We start from the raw sequence: 19,499 nt of genomic DNA on the forward strand, positions 1-19,499 counted from the left end.
TGTCGTGATTGTAGCATTCCCTGTCTCATGGGGATGTTCTGAGGATAAAATCATTAAGTTCCTTTTGAAGACCCAGTTTTATCATGTTATCTGCAATAAATCTAATTGTGTTTAAAACACCTCTGGTTATTGTTTCTTTTCCCCTAACCTCTGTCTTCTGGCTTCTGCGTTCATCAGGTGAGAAATTTCGCCTCTTGAATGTCTAACAAGCACCTGGCATATTGTGGCATGATCGTAACATAAATGATAATGTTTGTTCAGATTCTGTGACCATGGGGGCAATATAAGTTCCTATGGATGTAGGCTTAATGGATGTTATCTGGAACTGTTTGTAGGAGAAATTAACAAGAAAAAAAAAGGAAAATATTTTCTATCCTATCATATTGCTGCAAATTCAGAACCTCATATTACTTATTGTATCTACTTCAAAGGGGTCTTCTGAGGATGGTGTAGTTCTTATTTATGAAGCATTTTTGAAAGTGTAAACAAACAATATAAGTATCATTCATCTTTATGTATTAGTCTTCCTGAAACAATATGAAATTTAATCCCAACTATTATAACATTTTTTCAACCCCATGTCTCCAAAAACTCTTGATATTCTTTGTGTGTGAATTCAGCATTACTATTCCTATATATAAATATTGTTATTGCCTTTTCATCTGTGTGATTAGTCAAAGTTCAGCATCCTATGGATATTCTAATTGCAAGTAAAAGTAGAGAATGAGGTCTGTTTTTTTCTTTGGTGCAGTCTGTACTTCCCTTAGAAGTAAATAAATGTTCCGCTTGTCCCAAAGCAGAAGGAACCAAAGGCAAGAGTAGTAGTTTCTTTGTTTTCAGACCCAGGCTTTTCAGCCAGTATCCCCAGACCAGAATCTTTCCAGGGCAGTGGTTCTCAAACTTTTTGGCCCGTGGACCACCTAGCTCAATGCAAACCTTTCCGCAGGCCACCATTTGCTAATGGAAACTCATCGTTAATTACATAAGTAGGCCCCAAGCCATTTTTCTAGTGCTGCGGCTATGGAGAGTTTAATTTAAATAATTAAACAGATCAAGCATTTTAACTTTCTCATTTTAGTTTATCAAGCTTCATTTTAAATAAAGTAAGATATTAATTTATGTCCAACACAAAAGGTTTCAATGTTTTCTTTATTTATGGCAGAGGTAGGAAGATCTGGGTGGGAGTTGGGGTAAAGGAGGGGGATAAGGGTGCAAGGTCTGAGTTGGGGGCAGAAGCAGGCTTGGGAGTAGAGTGTCTGGTCAGTTGGGGAGGCAGCAAGAACAAGGGAGGGTGCAGTGTGTGGCCAGGAGGGAGGGTGCAGTGGCAAGGGAGGGTGTAAGAGCAAGCTGTGAGCGTGGGGTCTTGGTAGGGGGAGGGGCTAAGAGAGGGAGATTGGGGTGCAGAGTTTTGGACATGAGGAACCCGTACCTGTCTTCATGCTCCTGTTACTCCCCATTGGCCGGCCAATAGTAGCAGTGGGGAAAGCCTGAAGCCAGGATGAGCTCAGCTCTCGCTCTCGCTCTCGCTCTCGCTCTCTCTCTCTCTCTCTCTCTCTCACACTCACACACACACACACACACACACACACACACACACACACACACACACACACTGACACCGATAGTAAAAGTCCCATTGGCTTCACTGATGCAGGATGAAGACTTTAACGTGTGGTTAAAATGTTTTTCTGTCACGTGATGTGTAGATGCTGTACCCCATCACTCACCTGGGCCTCTGCTCTGGGTTTTTGTGGGTTTTATCACATTAGCCTGAACTTAAGAAGCTCAGTCCTCTGGCTGAGCCCCAGATAATTCACTCATCTCTGGATTTATCAGTAAATACAAATGAAGTCAACACAAAAAACAGGTGGGATGGTGGGTTGGAATGGCAAGAATCTTTTTTCCTCAGAGAGCTGCATGTGAAGTAGTGGGCCCTGTCTAGGCTTATAGAGTAGTGTCAAAGAATAGCTCCATCATAAGTGAATCCACAGCAAGTACGCCCTCCCTTCAAGGATAGGTTGCCAAGCAGTGGGCAGCTGAGAATCCTTTGCCTTTAGCCAGGCCTTGCTCCTGGAATTGGGACCTGGGAGATCTCTTTTCTCAGTGGTCCATTGCCAGCTGAGCTCCTCTCTCCAATTCTGAAATCTCCTGCAAGTGTAGTGGGGAGGGCCATCTGAGCCCACGTTAGCTTGTTAAGCCTGTGTTGCCCAATGTGGGGTTCGTATACACCCTCGCAGTGCCCAGAAGACGTGTGTTTTCTCTAGAAGACTGAACTCACAGAAGCTCAAGATAGGAATTTCAGTTCCTAGCCATCTGTTTGTCTAATTTAGCATTTATCAGCATTTTTAATCAAGTACCATCTTTGAAATATACATTCAACTGACTCTTAGAATAGCAAACCAAACTCAAATGCAGATAGCATTTTCTAACTAGCTACCTGAGAAATGTCTCCCACCTCATGGACTAGTGATAGGATGCTCATGCTATCAGACTAGATTTTGAAACTGGTAGTAGAGCATTCTTCCTGGAGCACGCCCAGTTGTGAACCCTGATTCCCTCATTGGTAAGTCCAACCCTGCTACTTGGTGTCATGTTCTCTGACAATATTTATTTCAAATTTGCATAGCCATTATTTTGTCATCATGCACTATCTAATGATAATAGCTAGGCATGGTGGCCTGCAAGTGTTTCTTAGAATTTTATATTATCATTCCCTCAGTGTTATATCGGAGCTCCTTCTATGTAAATTCATTGGAACTAGCAAAACCCCAAGATGAATTTGTGAAGTCCCTGGCCCATTTACCTTTTGAGGATCAAAAGACTGGTTGGTGTTTTAAATACCTCTGTTTTTTGTTGGTCACAGCATAAGGATTAAGGGTATGGCAGTGTTATGAGTGCCAGTCTTATGGTAAGAAGGCTTGTTCAAGAAGGAAGACTTTGCAGCATTTCTTAAAGATTCCAGTTTCACCTGACCTCCTCTGGAAATCTGTTTACTGAGAATGCTTTATGCCTAGCTTCTATGGGCCTTTTGTTCTCGTTCACTTTATTTTAAAACAAAAACGTCACATTGACCTCATTCATCTGTGCAACCTTGTGTTCTTAAAACTGTCATCTTTCTTTTTCCTAACTCCATCAGTTGCCTTTGACATCTTGTCCCAAATTACACTGTAAGCTTTGGGGGGGTAGGGCAGCCTTTTTTTTTTTTTTTTTTTTTTTTTTTTTTTTTTTTTTTTATGTAGAACACAGGCCAGTGGCCCTCCCTGATTCTGCTTATGGCTTCCAGTTGCTTTTGTTGGGTGGAAAAACAGACTTTGTCACACTCTTTTTCTTTTGTTCTTTGGGGAAAAAAAGAAGCAACTGTGAAATACTCAATATAGGAACTTTGAGATGTGACTAACGCATGTTTTGCAAATCAGTATCGAATGAAATTCTTCTCTTTATCTTTAACTATCTTGTGAATTGTTCCCAGTTTTTCCTGTTTCTCTTGTTACAATTTTTATGCCATATTTGGATTCTGGTTTCTTTTTCTTTATTCTGCATTTTTTTCTGTTAAGAAATCTACAATGTCTCCTCATTACTGTGACCATCTGCTTATCACCAAATGCTGTTCTGGTCTTAACCATGACAGATTATACTGAGAATGAAGGCTGATTACAAGAAAGGAAAACAGAATGACCATTCTGTGATTATATAATGCACTGAGAAAGGAACCGCCCATTAAAAGAAAGAACACAATACTACTTAACTCAGAATTCCTGCCCACAATGCAACACCAACCCTGGGTATATCCTTGTAAATCTCTTGTCAATTTTAGCTATCCTAACCAAATGCTTTCTGTCAGTGTTGTTGCTAGCATAGGTTGATGCTCTGAGCCAAATTTTCCTGTAAAAACTGACCGAAGTATTTTTTAAAATGTATCTGTTGTGTTTGATCCACCCTGTTAAACTAAGACCAGTTATTACTGATAGCTTGAATGCATTTGGTGAATGTTATGTTATTTTAAAATACTTTTTAAAAACTGATATTTTGTTCAGATTCCTTTTGAAGATCTGAACTCTTACCATGTTTCTAAAAAAATCTCCTAAGCCCTGCATGCTTTACCCATATATTGCATTATGACTTTGCCTTAGAACTTGAGGTTTTTCCATGAGGACGCATTGTAAAATCATTTACAATACACTGTAAATATGTAAGTTAAGCCAGTGATGGGAGAACTTTCAAAGGTTTTGAACAGTATCTTGTAATGTGGATGTTTATCTGGACATACAGAAACTTACTACCTGGCCTCAAAGCCATCTCACACATGGCCAGTCTTACCAGGCCTTGTTTCTTACTACTTGTCTGGTTCCTTCATTCCTCTCATGGGGAAGGGCACCAGTAAACATCCTATCTTCAGTAGCACCATTGGGGTTGATGGTAAGCCTGTTCCTCCACTTGGCATCTTTGTGGGTCATCTCACCCTTTTTCCTCTCTCTTTTCCCATGTGCCCTGAATGCTATTCACTCTCCATGAAGTTTCAGTTTCTCCTTCAGCTAGCTGTAGTGGCTCCTTCTGGAGAACCTACTTCCAGTCTATCGGCTTATCTTAGCGTTTGCCATAGTGTCCATCATTCTTCCTAGGTGAATTAGGTAAGGCCCCTACCTGATTTCATGTGTTTCTGCTCATCTCCCTTCTCTGGTAAAATAAGCTCTGCATAAGTTATACATTTTTTGCCTTTCTCCCTATATTGTTTCCATTTCCTTTTCCACTTACTTCCTTCTCTTTCTTTCCAAACCTTGCCTCCATGTGATTTCCCTTCTTCCCAGTCTGGGAGGAGACCTTTCTTTCATTGCACCCTTTCATAATGGGGGCTGGAAATGCTATTGCGGATGGGGGAAAACAAGTGAAAATGCTACTTAAAGTAGGCCAAGAGCCTGCATATAGTCATGTTGTTTCAAGCTGCACAGCAGTAATGAATGGAACAGCTTTAGTCGCTTGACTAGATAACTACAGTATAAATTAAATGTTTGCAGGCTGAAGAAGTTGCCTAGGTGGACTTGGAGGAGAGGTCAAAAACTTGGGACCGTCCCATCCAAATCAGTCTGGTTGGCAGTCACTTTGTAGGTTATAACACAATTTGGCCCTATTTGTATGTAACAACACAGTTGAGCTGTAATCAGATTTAATCACTATCGTTAATGTTGATTGCTTTCTAGTGAGTAATGATAATCTATTTACTGATTTACCTCTCTAGATTTGGAAGCCTTGAGGCGTAATACAGACAGATTTTGGTTCCAAACAAACACATTAGAAGAAACTTCACTTTGGACTGCTCAACGACAACTAGTGTGAAAAATTGGAACATCTGGTTACCCTAGACTGCTCTGATAGGGTTGCCACGTGTCTGGTTTTGAACCGGACATTCCAGTATTTGAGCTTTCTGTTTGGGAAACAAATTGAGAAAATATAAATGTCCAGTATTTTCTAAATAAGATGTAATGTAAATTGTGATGTAATGTCAAGTGTGTCCGGTATTTTTGTCAAAACCATCTGGCAACCCTATGCTCTGATATCAGGATTCAAGCATGGTTTATCTGCATGGTTTTCAACTATGATTGTGGATGGTACAATCATGCTAGGGCTTAACCATGGTAGAAAATAACTGAAATATGGTTGCAACTTGTGGGCACCATTGTGGAAATACTCGTGGCACTAATTACCCTACAGTCTATATAATGTTTTGGGAGGTGCTGGCTTCTGAGCCATATGACCCGGCAAACTATCTTTGGTGGTGCTGTACAAAAAAAAAATATATGGAGATATACCTGTCTCATAGAGCAGGAAGTGACCTTGAAAGGTCATTGAATCCAGTCCCTTGCCCTCATGGCAGGGTCAAGTACCATCCCTGACAGATTTTCCTCAGATCCCTAAATGGCCCACTCAAGGATGGAGCTCACAACATTACAGTTTGTACTTGGTGTTTGGGGCTTTTTTGCTTAGATTTTCTAGAGCACTGATTTTCAAAGTACAGGTAGCAACCCACTACTGGGTCGTGGAAAGACAGGAACTGGGTTGCCTTGCTGTAGGGTGACATGGTGACCAATAGGGGTGCTAAAGCCAGCTTCCTGTCTTTCCTGGCACTATGGACCGTATTATGCCTTGGAAGTGGTCAGCAGCAGGTCCGGCTCCTCCATTGAACCAAGTAGCCAACTCTCAAAGATAAAAAAGAAAAATTAGCCAAAAAATGAAGCCAATCCCATTTCAAAACAAGTGCAGAATGCACTCCATCCATATTTGCTCAGCAATGCCTGGCGACAAACTAGGAACCAGCCAGTGGGAGTGTGGAGTCAGAGCTTGGGACGGGGACAGCCTGTGGAGCTGGACCTTCTGCTGGCCACTTCCAGGGTGCAGTGCAGTCCACTGTGTCAGGAGAGGCAGAAAGCCTGTCTTATCATACCACTGCATCACTGGCTGGGAGCCGCTGAGGGTAATCCTGTGCCACAACAATCCCCTGTCCCAGTCCTAAGCCCCCCCCCCCAACTCAGAAACCCTTCCTGCACCCTAAACACCTCAGACCCATCCCATAGTCTACATCCCTAGACAGAGCCTGCAGCCCTGGTACCCCACCTCATGCCCTGCCCACATACTGAACCCGCCTCCCACCCCTGCCTGCACTCCAAACCCCTCATCTCTGGCCTCACCCCCGAGTCCACACCCCCAGGCAAAGCCCTCCTACCCCCATCCTCAAACCCTCATCTCTTTGGCCCCACCATGAAGCCTGCACACTAGTCAAAAGATAGAATTATGCTGGGTCATGGGCATTAAACAATTTTCTTCAACTGGGTCATAGAGGAAAAAAAGTTTGAAAACCACTGTCCTATAAGCATGTTGAGATTGTGCACAACATTGAGAGATGTACAAGCAGCTATTAAAGCTACTCATGTTATAATTAAAGTAATATTTAAAACAGTCATTCATGAAAAAATAATTCAGTAAGCTGCACTCAATGGAAAACATCGTATTTATATTTGCTTACTTGCACTTACCAAATAAACTCATTTTTGTTAGATATAAACCATTGCAGAAAGTATCCTCTGCCTGTGGGATTACCTATTCAAAGAAGTGATTTTATGGTAGAAATGTTTTGGATGGCAGATGTTTTGTGTCTGCACATTGAGTGCAAGTTTTCAGAGAACTATCCACAATAACTCAAAGATCTCTCTCTTGAGTGGTTATAGCTAAATTAGTCCCCATCATTTTGTATGTATAGTTGGGATTATTTTTTCCAATGTGCATAACTTTGCATTTAGCTACATTAAAATTCATTTGCCATTTTGTTGCCCAGTCACTCAGTTTTGTGAGATGTGGATGTAAAGACAGCATATAATCACATATATATAATTTTAATATGAAAATGCACATTTAATTTTTAAAATTGTGTATTTTCATATAGTACCAGCTATATCCTCATCTGTCCTTCATTTTATCCATAGTTAATTGTCTCATAAGTGTCTCAGCAGAAAAACAATATGGAGGAGGAGTAGGTAGAGGGGCAGCTATAAATAGGGCTGCAAGCTGTCCGGTATTGACCTGGACAGTGCGGTATTTTCACTTCCTGTCCGATAAAAAAAAATTCAGAAAATACCGGACACCTAAAAGGTCCCCTGTCAGGAAGTGAAAATACCAGACACCTGGCAACCCTACACACACTCAGCACCTGGACCGGGCCTCCCAAGGCCCCTGCCCCTCTGGATTCCCCACTTACCTGGTTCCGTAGGGAGGCTGTCTTCTGGCTTGATCAGGAAAACAAGATGGCCGCTGGCAAAAAGCTTCAAAGGCTTTTCTTAAAGAGGCCATGCTGTTTTGTTTTATTTTATGTATTTATTTATTTATTTATTTTTGCTTAACTCTTGGGGTCCCTTTTTTTCTCAATAACTTTGGTCTCTCCCCTTTTTTTTCTCAACATAATTTTTTTCCCTGGGGGTTTTTTTTGGGGGGAGGGGGAAAGTGTTCGATATTTTTAGTTAAACCATCTGGCAACCCTAGATATAAATTGCCACAGACCAGTGACGTATTACAACTGAGAATCTGCTCCAGGAAGGGATAGATGGATCAGTTCAGAGAGGGGCTCAGTGGGTTAGACCTAGCGTAGAAGACAGTTCAGGGATGTTTGTGAGGACACAAAAAATGCCAGCCTCCTCTAGTGGCAGCTGCAGCCATGTTCACCTTGTGTATAGTGTGTGCCATTGACATTAAGTTAATGAAGGAGAGCTGGTGGGACCAAACCTGAGTGGGTAGGGCAGCCAACTCTGTTCCTTCCTGCAACATGGATTTGCCAGCTTTTACAACAGGGCCTCCTCCTCCCATTTGGAAGCCTATCCAGCCTCACCTCTCCTTCCAGTATCCCATATCCCCTCTCTGGGATGGGGAGTAACACTGCAGCCAGGCAGCCTGGGCTGAGGCTGGATTTTGTGTGCAAGACACTCGGGCCAGCAACTGCACCAGAGAGAACTCCACAGGGATTGACAGTATGTACCATGTGACAAATTTCTGGGCTGCCCTGGCCTCATCCACCTATTTCTTAGCTTTTCACAGGTCTCTGAACCTTTTTTACAGGTTGTCTTTACCATGGAACACCCGCATCAAACTGACCTGTAAGTGCACTTTGTCAGTACTCTCATCATTAAAGTAATACATGTGGAAAAAGGAGCTGAGCCAGCCTAATGTTGAAAGAAGCCCTTTTATATCCAATAAATTGAGGAAATTGTTCCAGAATAGCTCCCCTTGTGAGAATCGGACCCTGGCAGTGTTGTCTAACGTGTTCTGCTGAGTTAGTGCTGTGCATGGAACTGAAAGGACGATGGCTGTCAGAAAAATGATTATGTTAAAACAGCATTTTCTGACTTTATAGTTCTACTCTGTGTGTGTTTTCAAGTCATATCTGTTGACTTCACAGTTAAAAACATAGTTTTACAATTGTTAGCACTCAAGAACAGCTTGAAGAGGGAGGTAGATACTGTACTGCTGCATGCATCATTCAGAACATTTCAAGCTAAGGTGTGATTTGCAGAATCTTTACAACAAATGATAATAGAAGAGGAAGAAAGAACACAGCTTGATTTTCAGATACTGGGTTAAGTTTGCAGTCAGGATACTTAGAGAAATCATCAACTGATTTGTCTATTGAACAAATTCAGTATGGAGATCATTTAGAAAGAATAAATATAGAAAATCCTGTAATATTATTCTTACAGATACTTTCTACTTAAACTGCACTTTAATGATACTTAGTTGTGACTTTTCTTAGTATAAGTAAATGATTTATGCCACAATTTCAAAAGTGTAGTGAAAGAATACATAATGCAGATGGGTCATTTGTTTTCTTTTATATATTTTTTCTATCCTCATTTAAGCATGCATAATATGCCTCAAATCCATTTACTGAGTGGATTCCTCTAGGAAACGGAATTAACATTCTGAGTTTAGAACCAGAGCTGCATGATGTCATTTCTATATTTAAATTAGATGGAACAGAATAGAACTGAGTATTTTGTTTAATCATTGCTCATGCATTAATTTCCTGGGAGCTGATTTTTTTACAGTGCACTTTTATCTAGAATTTGTGTCTCTTAGCCATGTCTCTTATTTGGCATGATTTCAATGAGCTGAACACATTTTTTCTTCTTGACTTAAACCCAAGCAAAATCTGCAACCAAAGTTTTTCAAGGACAGCAAATTCATTTAAGCAGGAATGTGACAGGAAAAATGTGCCCAGGGCAAAGAAGAGAAATAAAATATAAAGCAATTTTGATTATAAACAAGCTGAAAACACATTGAAAAGCAGTAAATAAATAAGGAAAATATGCAGGATTCACTTTGCATGTAGCCTGTACAATATGTACTGGTTAATTTTGAAATCAGAAGTAAACTGACTTTTGGCACTGAGATTTTGGGAGTATTTAGAAAACATTTGACTACAGGTTGAACTTCTCTAATCTGGCACCCTTGGGACCTGACCAGTGCCCAACGAAAGAATTTGCTGCACCATAGAATGTCAATATTGCCTAGCAGCATCACCAACACTTCCATTGCTTACTGGGCTCTTAGAAGACATTTAGGGGTAAATTAGAGATAAATAACTGCACAGAATACTGAGCGCCAGGACTGGTGGTTATAAACAAACGTCATGGCATCATGGGAAATTTGGCCACACCCATGGTAAGCGGACATCCAGCTAACTAAAATCATGCTGGACCATGGATGTTGCCTGACTAGAGAGGTTCAGCCTAAACAAAAATTCTGGTTGTACCTAATAAAACATTTTAGCGTCACTTTTTATGCATCCTCTTTCTACTCTTCAGGAAAAATATGTTTAATCTTTACTTGATGCCTTATTTTCATTTAATTTTTGGTTTCCATTATATTTTTTTCTTATTATTGTAGACAATACATGAATTTCATTATATTGGCTGCATGGTAGAAATGTTAGTATTTAGGACATTTTAAAACACTATCCAGCACAAATCATGTATGTATGTGATTTATGTGCATAGCTTCTTTTTGTACTGAGATAAAAATGGCTCTGAATATTCCATAATACAGTGCATGTGCTCCATTACTTGTGACTAAACATTGAGTATTGCAGTGTGGTGAGACAGTAAATCTTTCAGATTACTCTACCTGATTTTATTACCATCCAGTGGCTGCTTTGTATTTGTAAGCAATGTTCAAACTATTTTCATTAGGTTCTCTTGACTATAAGTCATGTGGATTCTACCAGGAGATGGAATTTTCATTGTTCAATTGGATTTCTGTTAGGATGCCTGCTGCTTAATACATTTCTATAAGTAATGGAATGCCACAGATTAATCCTCCCATTTGGAGATATGAGAAAAATTAAATGCAGATACGTATCAGAGGGGTAGCCATGTTAGTCCATATCTGTATCCTCAGAAACAACAAGTAGTACTGTGGCACCTTACAAACTAACAGATTTACTTGGGCATAAACTTTGGTGGATATACCCCCACCTCGTCAGATGCATACTTCAGGACTCCTTGTTGTAAATTCAGATAGATATTTTTCAAAAGCACATTTTAGAATGAAATCCACACAAGAATCCCTATTTATTCCATACATGCCTAGGTTAGTCCATTTGCAACTGCTGGGAAGTCCCATTTAAGGGAGTATGGAGCATGTGGTGAGAACAGTTTTGTTCTGCAATCAGTTTTTCTGTAAAGATCCATTTTTAAATAAACTCTAAATTGCTTATTCAGTGGGTGAAGTTTTAGAGCTTTGATGCTGAAGAGCTCGAGTTGCTTCACTTCCCAAAAGTTTGCACTTACCAGTGTTCCCTGTAAGCTGAGGTCATAGGTGGCCATCCAAGAGAGATTCAAATGCCATCCATCTAATTAGCAGAGTGCCCACAACCTCCCACAACCTGCAGCATGTGTTTCTATTGGTGGTGCCCATCCCCGTGTGCCTTGGTGCACATACCAAAATGTATTCTGCACACAGATGGAAAAAACTAGAGGGAACATTGGCACTTACCAGAATATTTTATTTGGTTGCTATATTAGATTGGGTTAACATCTGAGTCCGTTATGGCAGTAGTAGTAATGATGTTATTACTGCAACCTCAGCCAAGGTTACTCTCCAATAATAATTAGCTCTTTGGCAGGTCCTTTACATGGCATTCAGTTAATTTACATTGACATGGAGTGGGGAGGGAGAAGTTGATTTCGAGTCTGCACTCACTATTACTGATTATTTTAATATACAGAGTAGGCAATATCTTAAACTGGAATTATGCCATTTGCCTGCAAGTTTTCTGCAAGTCTTAGAACATAATATTATACAAATGTGAATGTGATGTGTCTTTTTTTTTTTTTTAAAGGATCATCCTTTGTGTAGGAAGCCAGAAAATGCCTAATGTTCCTGTATTGCTTTACCATAATCTGCTAATAAAATCAACATGATCATAGAATATGCATTTATCCATATTCATGATCATAGAATATGCATTTACTTTGGTCTGCTGTTAGTCCAGTGTTAGTCCAGTCCTTTGGAACACAAAGAATATTAACTATATGGTAAAAGTCTGTTTTTGAAAAGAATGATGTGTGCTTGCTGTAGTAGCAAGAAGAGGGACTTAATGTATCTCGTTTAGCTGTTCCCTATTATTGACATAGTTTTGGAGAGAACTCACATTCCGTATGAACACAAGAAGTAGCAATGTACCATATAATTCTGAATTGTTTATTTTACTTGTCCAGAATGGTATAACCAGTATCCAAAGCTTGGAAACAGCTGTTGTTGAGGGGATCAGTGCCGATCAAGTGTTTATTGTATTAGGAAAATAGAGAATTTGGACCTGATTCTTGAATATGATCAGGCCCTTTTGTGTACATCAGGGACCAGATTGTGCTTGAAAGAAGCCAACAGAGAATTCCCCTGATGGAAAGGAACTCACACGGATGAGTGGAGCCACTTCCCTTGATCAGCTGTTGCACCAAACTCCAGCATGGAGCTCTATGCCCTGAGACCAACTGGTAGGGTGCACCAATATGAGCAGCACTAGCATACAGGGACCCATCCCATTGTGTTACACCGTTGCAATCCTGATGCTTGCCACTGCCAAGCCTGAAGATAGCTGACCAGCATAAAGTAATGGGTGTTCTGTAAATCTGGAGAAAATTTCATAGACTAAGAACAATTACTCATCTGAGTATCTATCTTTTGTTTCTGAACCTCTGGACACAGTTTGACAAACACTCTCTCTCTCTCTCTCAAACAACCTATCACGAGAGCAAACTGGGCAGTTGCTTGTCCAAGGCTGGCCAGCAGAGAATCATATGGGTCAGGGAGGATCTTGGAGGGTGGGATTAACGGGAAATACCTTGTCTAAACTCCACAGAGCCTCACCCTGACAAACAGAGAAGCTCTGATGTGAACTTGTCAGAGCCTGGCATTGCCTATTTGGTGGCTATCTGCTTCTATCCAGTACCTAAATTCTGGATAACTCCCCTTTTGTCAGCAAGCAGCAGAAATGGTTCTGTTTTGGTGCATAATGTGTGGCATGAGGAGCATGCTATGTAGGGAAGCTGTTCCCCAGTTCCATCCTTTCACCTATGATATATGCCCCTCTTTTTTATTAGAGCTGAGCTTCTTCATAACTGTTGTGGAAGAGACAGAGGCAATCATATGCAGTAGACTTGGCCCTCAGCCTTTACATATGATATTCCCCTTTACGTATGATAAAGCAGTGGGGTGGAACATAGGATCTTAGACACATCGTTATATGTCATACATTTTTATTTATAGTCAGGGGCGGCCCTAGACTAGCTGCCAGCAACTGGCGCCTTAGGCGAACCATGCAATCGGTGCTCCCCCCCCCCCCCCCCAACCCCAAGGGCAGATATCAGCTGAGGGTTTTGGTTCTGTGCTGGGGAGAGGGGGTCTGGGGATGGAGTTCTGTGGCTAGGGGCCGAGGGGCTGCCTCTCCCAGGACTTACTCCCCTCCTGGCCGCAGGGAAGCCATGCTCCAGGTAAAGCATGGGAAATGGAAGGGGCAGGGTTTGGAATTTAGCACCCTAGGCAGCTGCTTAGTTTGCCTATAGTCACGGGCCACCTGTTTGTAGTGTTTGTACTAAATAGATGACTTTTGCTTATAATGTGTCCTTTCCATTCTCTGCCTTCAGAGATTTGAAACAGAAAAGTGAAGGGAATGGGTGCTAATTCAGTGCATTTTATCCTCCAGGCATCCCCAAAGAGTTTACAACCGTAGTCCTTTCTAATACCATTGAATGAGCTTATAAAGAGTTTATGTTGGATCTAAAAATAAACAAACTTCCTTTTAAAAGCTGTTATGTAAGAGTCTTTGCCAAATTATGTGAATGCTGTGGAAGGAAATCAAGTTATAATGAAAACATAATTTGAGACCAGCAGCCAAGTAACATTGAACATGATCCAATTAACAGTGCTTGTGGAATGCTCTGAAAAACATTGTATGACTTTAAAAACTCTAAAAATTTTACGAGCATCACACATCCCCATTCTGAAGAATAGGTTTTACTCTTTATTTCTCCCTATTTTTTGCATTTTCAACTGTCTTTTGGCTCAGGAGATAAAAATCCTAGGTTTAATTTTCTCAACTGCATATGGAAGTTCTCTGCTTAAAAAGAAAAAGTATATTTGCCTTTTGTATAACCCTTTTTCTTAGGGCTGGTACTGCAAACTGAATGCATTCTGAAAAATCCTTTGTAGCTATTTCGTCCTTTTACTCTATAGGATCATTGCAAAAGTTCCCAAGCAGAACACTTGGTTAATCACATTTTCTTTTTATTTATAGACGGGGCAGTAACAAGCTAGGTCTTGCATTCAATATTGTGTTTTCCTCATTATCTCTGTAAGATGGCATGCGTGGGACTTAGTCTGATATTGTGAATCTTTACACAGCCTATCCTTAGTGCACATGCTTCCTCAGCACAGGCTAATCAAACCTCTCTGTGAGTGAATGTCTCTGGCATTAATTTGTCTGAGATGGCTCCTTTTTAATTATATCGAGCCATTTTCATCCAAAGCCAATAAAAAGTGGTGTAAATTGCACCGATTTGTTGTAGTCTGCACCCCAGCTGGGAGGGGTATTCTCACATTGATGATACTGATGCCTGCCTTCTCTCAAGCTTACTACTAGACCGGGGAAGGGGGAAGCAGCTTTAATTTCTACTGAGACTTCTAAAGCAATTTAGAGCAGAAATTGCCAAGGGAATCAGCACCTCCCCAGCAGTGTTGGCTTTTCTGCTTTGCTGGCCAGCAGTGCCCATTGGCTGGGCTGGTCCCCTGAGCAGACCTAGTGGAATGGAAGGATCAGAGACCTTGGGTAGCTTTGTGTGTGTGTGTATTGGTTGTGGTTCATTAAGTGTTCTGTGTGTATTTTTTCACTGAGTTAGTCCCAAATCATTTTTGGGAATGACATATTTTATTGGTTTCCTTTTATAAGAAGTGTAAATCAGAAAGCATATTAAAGAATTAGCTAGAGACCGAACTACAGTGCTGCAGCAGACAGGGAACATGGTGAGAAATGTATATTTTTTTAAAACTAAGGGCAAAATTCTCACTTAATGATGTTATTGGAAGTGTCATTGATAAGAGCTGAATGTAATATTCAGAAGAGATACACAGTGTGGAAGAAAGGAGAATTTTATGAGGGCCAAAAGCCCCAGGAATGGAATACTTAGTTATAATTGCTAACATTTTGCTCCAAATAATTTGTCATTGGCTTATGGGTGAGGCTTAAATAATGTATTACTAAGCTTTTAGTGTGTAGTATTTGTCTAAAAATAGAATTGAGTTAAGATGAATACAGGCAGTCCCCGACTTACGCGGATCCGACTTCTGTCGGATCCGCACTTACGAATGGGGCTTTTCTCGCCCCGGAGCTCACGGGCGGCAAGTCGCCGCCCGTGTCCTCCAGGGCGAGAAAAGCTTCTCCCGGTCTCCCTGGTCTGCTGGGGGGGTCCAGCAAAGCCGCTGGACCCCCCCCCAGCAGACCAGGGACACCCGAGCAAAGCTGCCGCCTGGGCGGCTTTGCTCGTTTGCCCGGGAGCAAAGCCACCCAGGCAGCGGGATCCCCGCTGCCTGGGCGGCTTTGCTCCTGTCCCCCTGGTCTGCTGGGGGGGGGGGGTCCAGTGGCTTTGCTGGACCCCCTCAGCAGACCAGGGAGACAGGAGCAAAGCCGCACGGGCAGCAGGGTCCCTCCACCTGTGCGGCTTTGCTCGGGTCTCCCTGGTCTGCTGGGGGGGAGGCGGCGCAGCTAGTGCACCCCACCCCCAGCAGACCAGGCTTTTGTTGCGGGACGCCTCGGGTAGAGCAGCTGGGGTGCTGCTGGGTTGGTCCTGTGGGAACCTACTGGGCGGTGCCCCAGCTGTTCTGTCCCAGGCTCCAGATTCAGCAGCTGTTGAAACTGATCAGGCTGATTCCAGGAAGCTGGGGGCAGAGCAACTCTGCCTCCGGCTTCCTGTAGTCAGCCCCTGGTCAGTTTCAGTGGCAGCAGCTGAATCTGGAGCCAGTTCCGACTTACATACAAATTCAACTTAAGAACAAACCTATAGTCCCTATCTTGTACGTAACCCAGGGACTGCCTATATACAATTTGCAACTTTTATTACCATTTAGAATGCAAGGCATTCATTCTTTAGTATCAGAACTAATGACATTTTTTATATTCAGTTCCACACAGAAGAAATTTTGAAAAAGTAATTCCATTAAAATCCAGCAGACAACATATTTAAAGCAAATAAATTAAACCATTCCCACAGAGCAAAGGATAAGCCTTTTTAATTAAAATTGTATTATGAGAAAAGTTTTGTCATTTGTTAATGTAGACACTGTTGAAACCTACATGCATTTAAACTAATTATTTGTTCAAATTCAAGTCAGTGCATATATAGGCAGGCTACAAGATGTACCGTACTTTATGGATTAGTATTAATATTTCCTTGGGTACAAGCTGGCTGGCTGCCAATTCCAAAAGTTTACCCTTTAAGCATGACATTACTACATGATTGAAAACAAAACTGTCTGTATGTATTCCATATATATTTTTATATTAGGACAATATCCTCCCCCCCCCCCCCTTAGTATTATTTCCCAGGTTAGTAGGGAGTTACATAAATTCCAGACAACAGCAAGTTACATAAGATTTGGGAGCTATTGATCATGTCTACACTGCACCAGTATTCACTGAAACACTATATCAATTACTATACGCCAGTTACAATTATATAGCTTACAGTGATGTAATGGACACTATATTCATCAATCCAAAGTTCAAAATGTTACTACAGTTTAAATCAGCTTCCATCATTTCAGTGGGCTGCAAGATTGTCATAATCAAAATGGTCTCCCGGGGTAGGGTAGTTTTTCTAACTGTAGGGTGTGCCGAATGAACCGTAACAGTGATGTAATCGGATGCAGAGGGAGAGCATGGCTCTCACAGTTAGTGTTGTGTGCAGTGAGCCACACTCTTCACTTCATGTGCCCTTGCTTTATGTGTGTGTTACTTGAGCTACACTGGTAGGGAAAAAGCCAACATAGACAGAAACCAGCAGAATCTGGCATCCCTGCACATGGGCAATGGTAAACAAAATGTCTTGGGCCACAAGTAGAATTCCAGTGGGCTGCAAGTTGCCCACTACTATTTTAAATATTTAAACAGTGCATTAATGGGTAAACACTGATTTTTTCGGTTTTTGTCTTGTAAACTCAATATAATGGAATAAATAGTTCAAAATTGTCACCCTCAGTTTACAATTTGTTAGACCCTATATTTTAAAATCTGTCTAGCCTGGAAACTGTAGGCAGAACAAATGCAGGACAAAAATTCTTACTGATGTACACTGTATTAATTCCTCACACAATGCACAGTTGTCCTGTGGATGAGCTGTTGTGAAGGTCAAAAGTATAAATGAATTTAAAAAAGAATTAGATAAGTTCATGGAGGACAGGTCCATCGTTGGCTACCAGCCAAGATAGTTAGGAACACAACCCCATGTTTTGGGTGCCTCCAAACATCTGACTGCTACAAGCTGGGACTGGATCACCCAACATAGTGCCTGCCCCACAGTGATCCCTGTAAGTTGTGTGCTTGTGCGGCTGCTCAGGAGAGATTCAGATGCCACCCAGCAGATTAGCAGAGCACCCACAGCTAGGCTTTGTGTTTCTACTGGTGCTGCACATTCACATGTGCCTCGATGTATATAAAAATATATTCTGCACATGGATGGAAAGATTAGAGGGAACATTGGTGCCCTGTTTTGTTTGCTCCATCTGAATTATCTGGCATTGGCCCAGGTTGGAAGACAGGATACTGAGCTAGATGGAATATGGGACTAGTATAGCCATTCTCATTTTCTTAATTAGTGGCCTTCCCTCTAAGATAAAACAACTTGTTACGTTTGGTTTCATTTCAAGCAAGCCTTAGAAAAATATACATGAAAGTTCATGTGTCACACTTGCTGTGGACTATACCAACTTATAATGGACAGTCCCACCCCCCCAAAAATCAGTCTGGGTAAGGGATGTGAAAAGTTAACCAGTGGGGTCTGGACCACAGGCAGGGGGCTGCTCCAGCACTGTAGGGCCTGCTGCGAGCGGGAGGCACTCCAGCCTGTCCAGAAAAACTCCCAGCCATAGTTGCCCAACAGAGGCAGGGGGTGCTCCAGCCTCATGGGGCCTGGCTATGGTAGGGGAGGGAGAAGCTGTTCCAATCAGGCCATGGCAGATGGGGGGACCATGCCTTCCTGTCCACCCTTGTTTAATCAATTAACCAGTTAAACATAAAGTTTAACTGGATAATTAATTAAACAGTATTTTACATCCCTAGTCTGGGGAGGCCAGGAATGGAGGAGACTGGAAATGCAGCATGACTTTTGATAAAGCCACTGCAATGAACACAGATCAAAGGAGTGAGCAATTGTTTTAAATTATAAAGCATTTATTATAGCTTTAAGCTATGAAAGGGAATTTCTCATTGGCTCATTAATACCCTGCTCAGGTGCATATGAAGAGAACAGACCTCGTGAATGAATACATCACATCACCCAAAGAATGGAATGCATATCTGTATCTTAGTGAATTTTTCATTGTTTTTCAGAAATATCGACAGTATATGTCAGGACTTCTGGCTCCTCCTTATGGTGTTATGGAAACTGGCTCTAACAATGACAGTAAGTAAATATCTGCTATATATTTTAGAGAGTTTGTGCATCTGTCTGCCCATCCACCTGTGAGTCCATTTGTTCTAGAATTCCTAAATCAGTGGTTCTCAACTCCTTTCAGTCCACGGACCACCAGGCCAATCAAAACATTTTCGTGGACTTTGGATAATGTTCCTGCAGACCACCGAAAAAGTCACCATGGACCACCAGTTGAGAACCACCATCCTAAATAGTAAGAGCTATGATTGCCAAATTTAAACTTCCTCTTAGCATAACTTGAAGAAAGGCCAGGGTTTGGTTGTGCCAGGATAATGGTATGTGCATGGAATGTGACTCTTTTACATCAAACAGAAAGGGAGGGCTGTGAGAGCAGGGACAGTTATACTCCCGAATGACCACAGGAGAGCAGCCCCAAGGAGCAGCTGCTCACTGTGCCGCATGGTCCCCACTGCCCTGGGCTGCCCCAGGGAAAAGCTGGCCAGCAGCCTGTGCAACACCCGGGTAAGTCTGCTAGTGTATGTATATATATATAAAATATAAAAATCATTTAAAAAAATCCCTCCTCCTTAGATGTTGGAGTTTTGTTCTCTTTAAGCATTGTGATGCATGATATTTTTCATGTGAACAGGAAGCGATGTCAGTCAGTGCCCACTGTAAAAAAAAAAAAAAAAAAAAAAAAGTAATGGTGTGCCTCAAATTTCTTTCTTTTACCTAACCATTTTTCAGCTGATGGCAGTGAAGAAGTGGGGGGATAGCATGGCATAAGTACCTACCTCACACTAGTCAATTTGAGAATGCATT

At 41.6% G+C, this 19,499-nt stretch overlaps 1 protein-coding gene across 4 annotated transcripts in view; it reads left to right on the forward strand.

The window, feature by feature from the left end:
• RAPGEF4 (Rap guanine nucleotide exchange factor 4) overlaps positions 1 to 19,499 on the forward strand; it is a 230,160-nt gene that overhangs the window by 109,174 nt on the left and 101,487 nt on the right. For all 4 annotated transcript variants that reach the window (XM_089779764.1, XM_006116479.5, XM_014570177.4 and 1 more), the window contains one exon: positions 18,635 to 18,707. In XM_089779764.1, coding sequence (XP_089635890.1) covers positions 18,635 to 18,707 — 73 coding nt within the window. The remainder of the gene's footprint in view (positions 1 to 18,634; positions 18,708 to 19,499) is intronic.

The sequence above is a fragment of the Pelodiscus sinensis genome, chromosome 7 (assembly GCF_052426305.1).
Source record: "Pelodiscus sinensis isolate ZL-2025 chromosome 7, ASM5242630v1, whole genome shotgun sequence".
Lineage (NCBI taxonomy): Eukaryota > Metazoa > Chordata > Testudines > Trionychidae > Pelodiscus > Pelodiscus sinensis.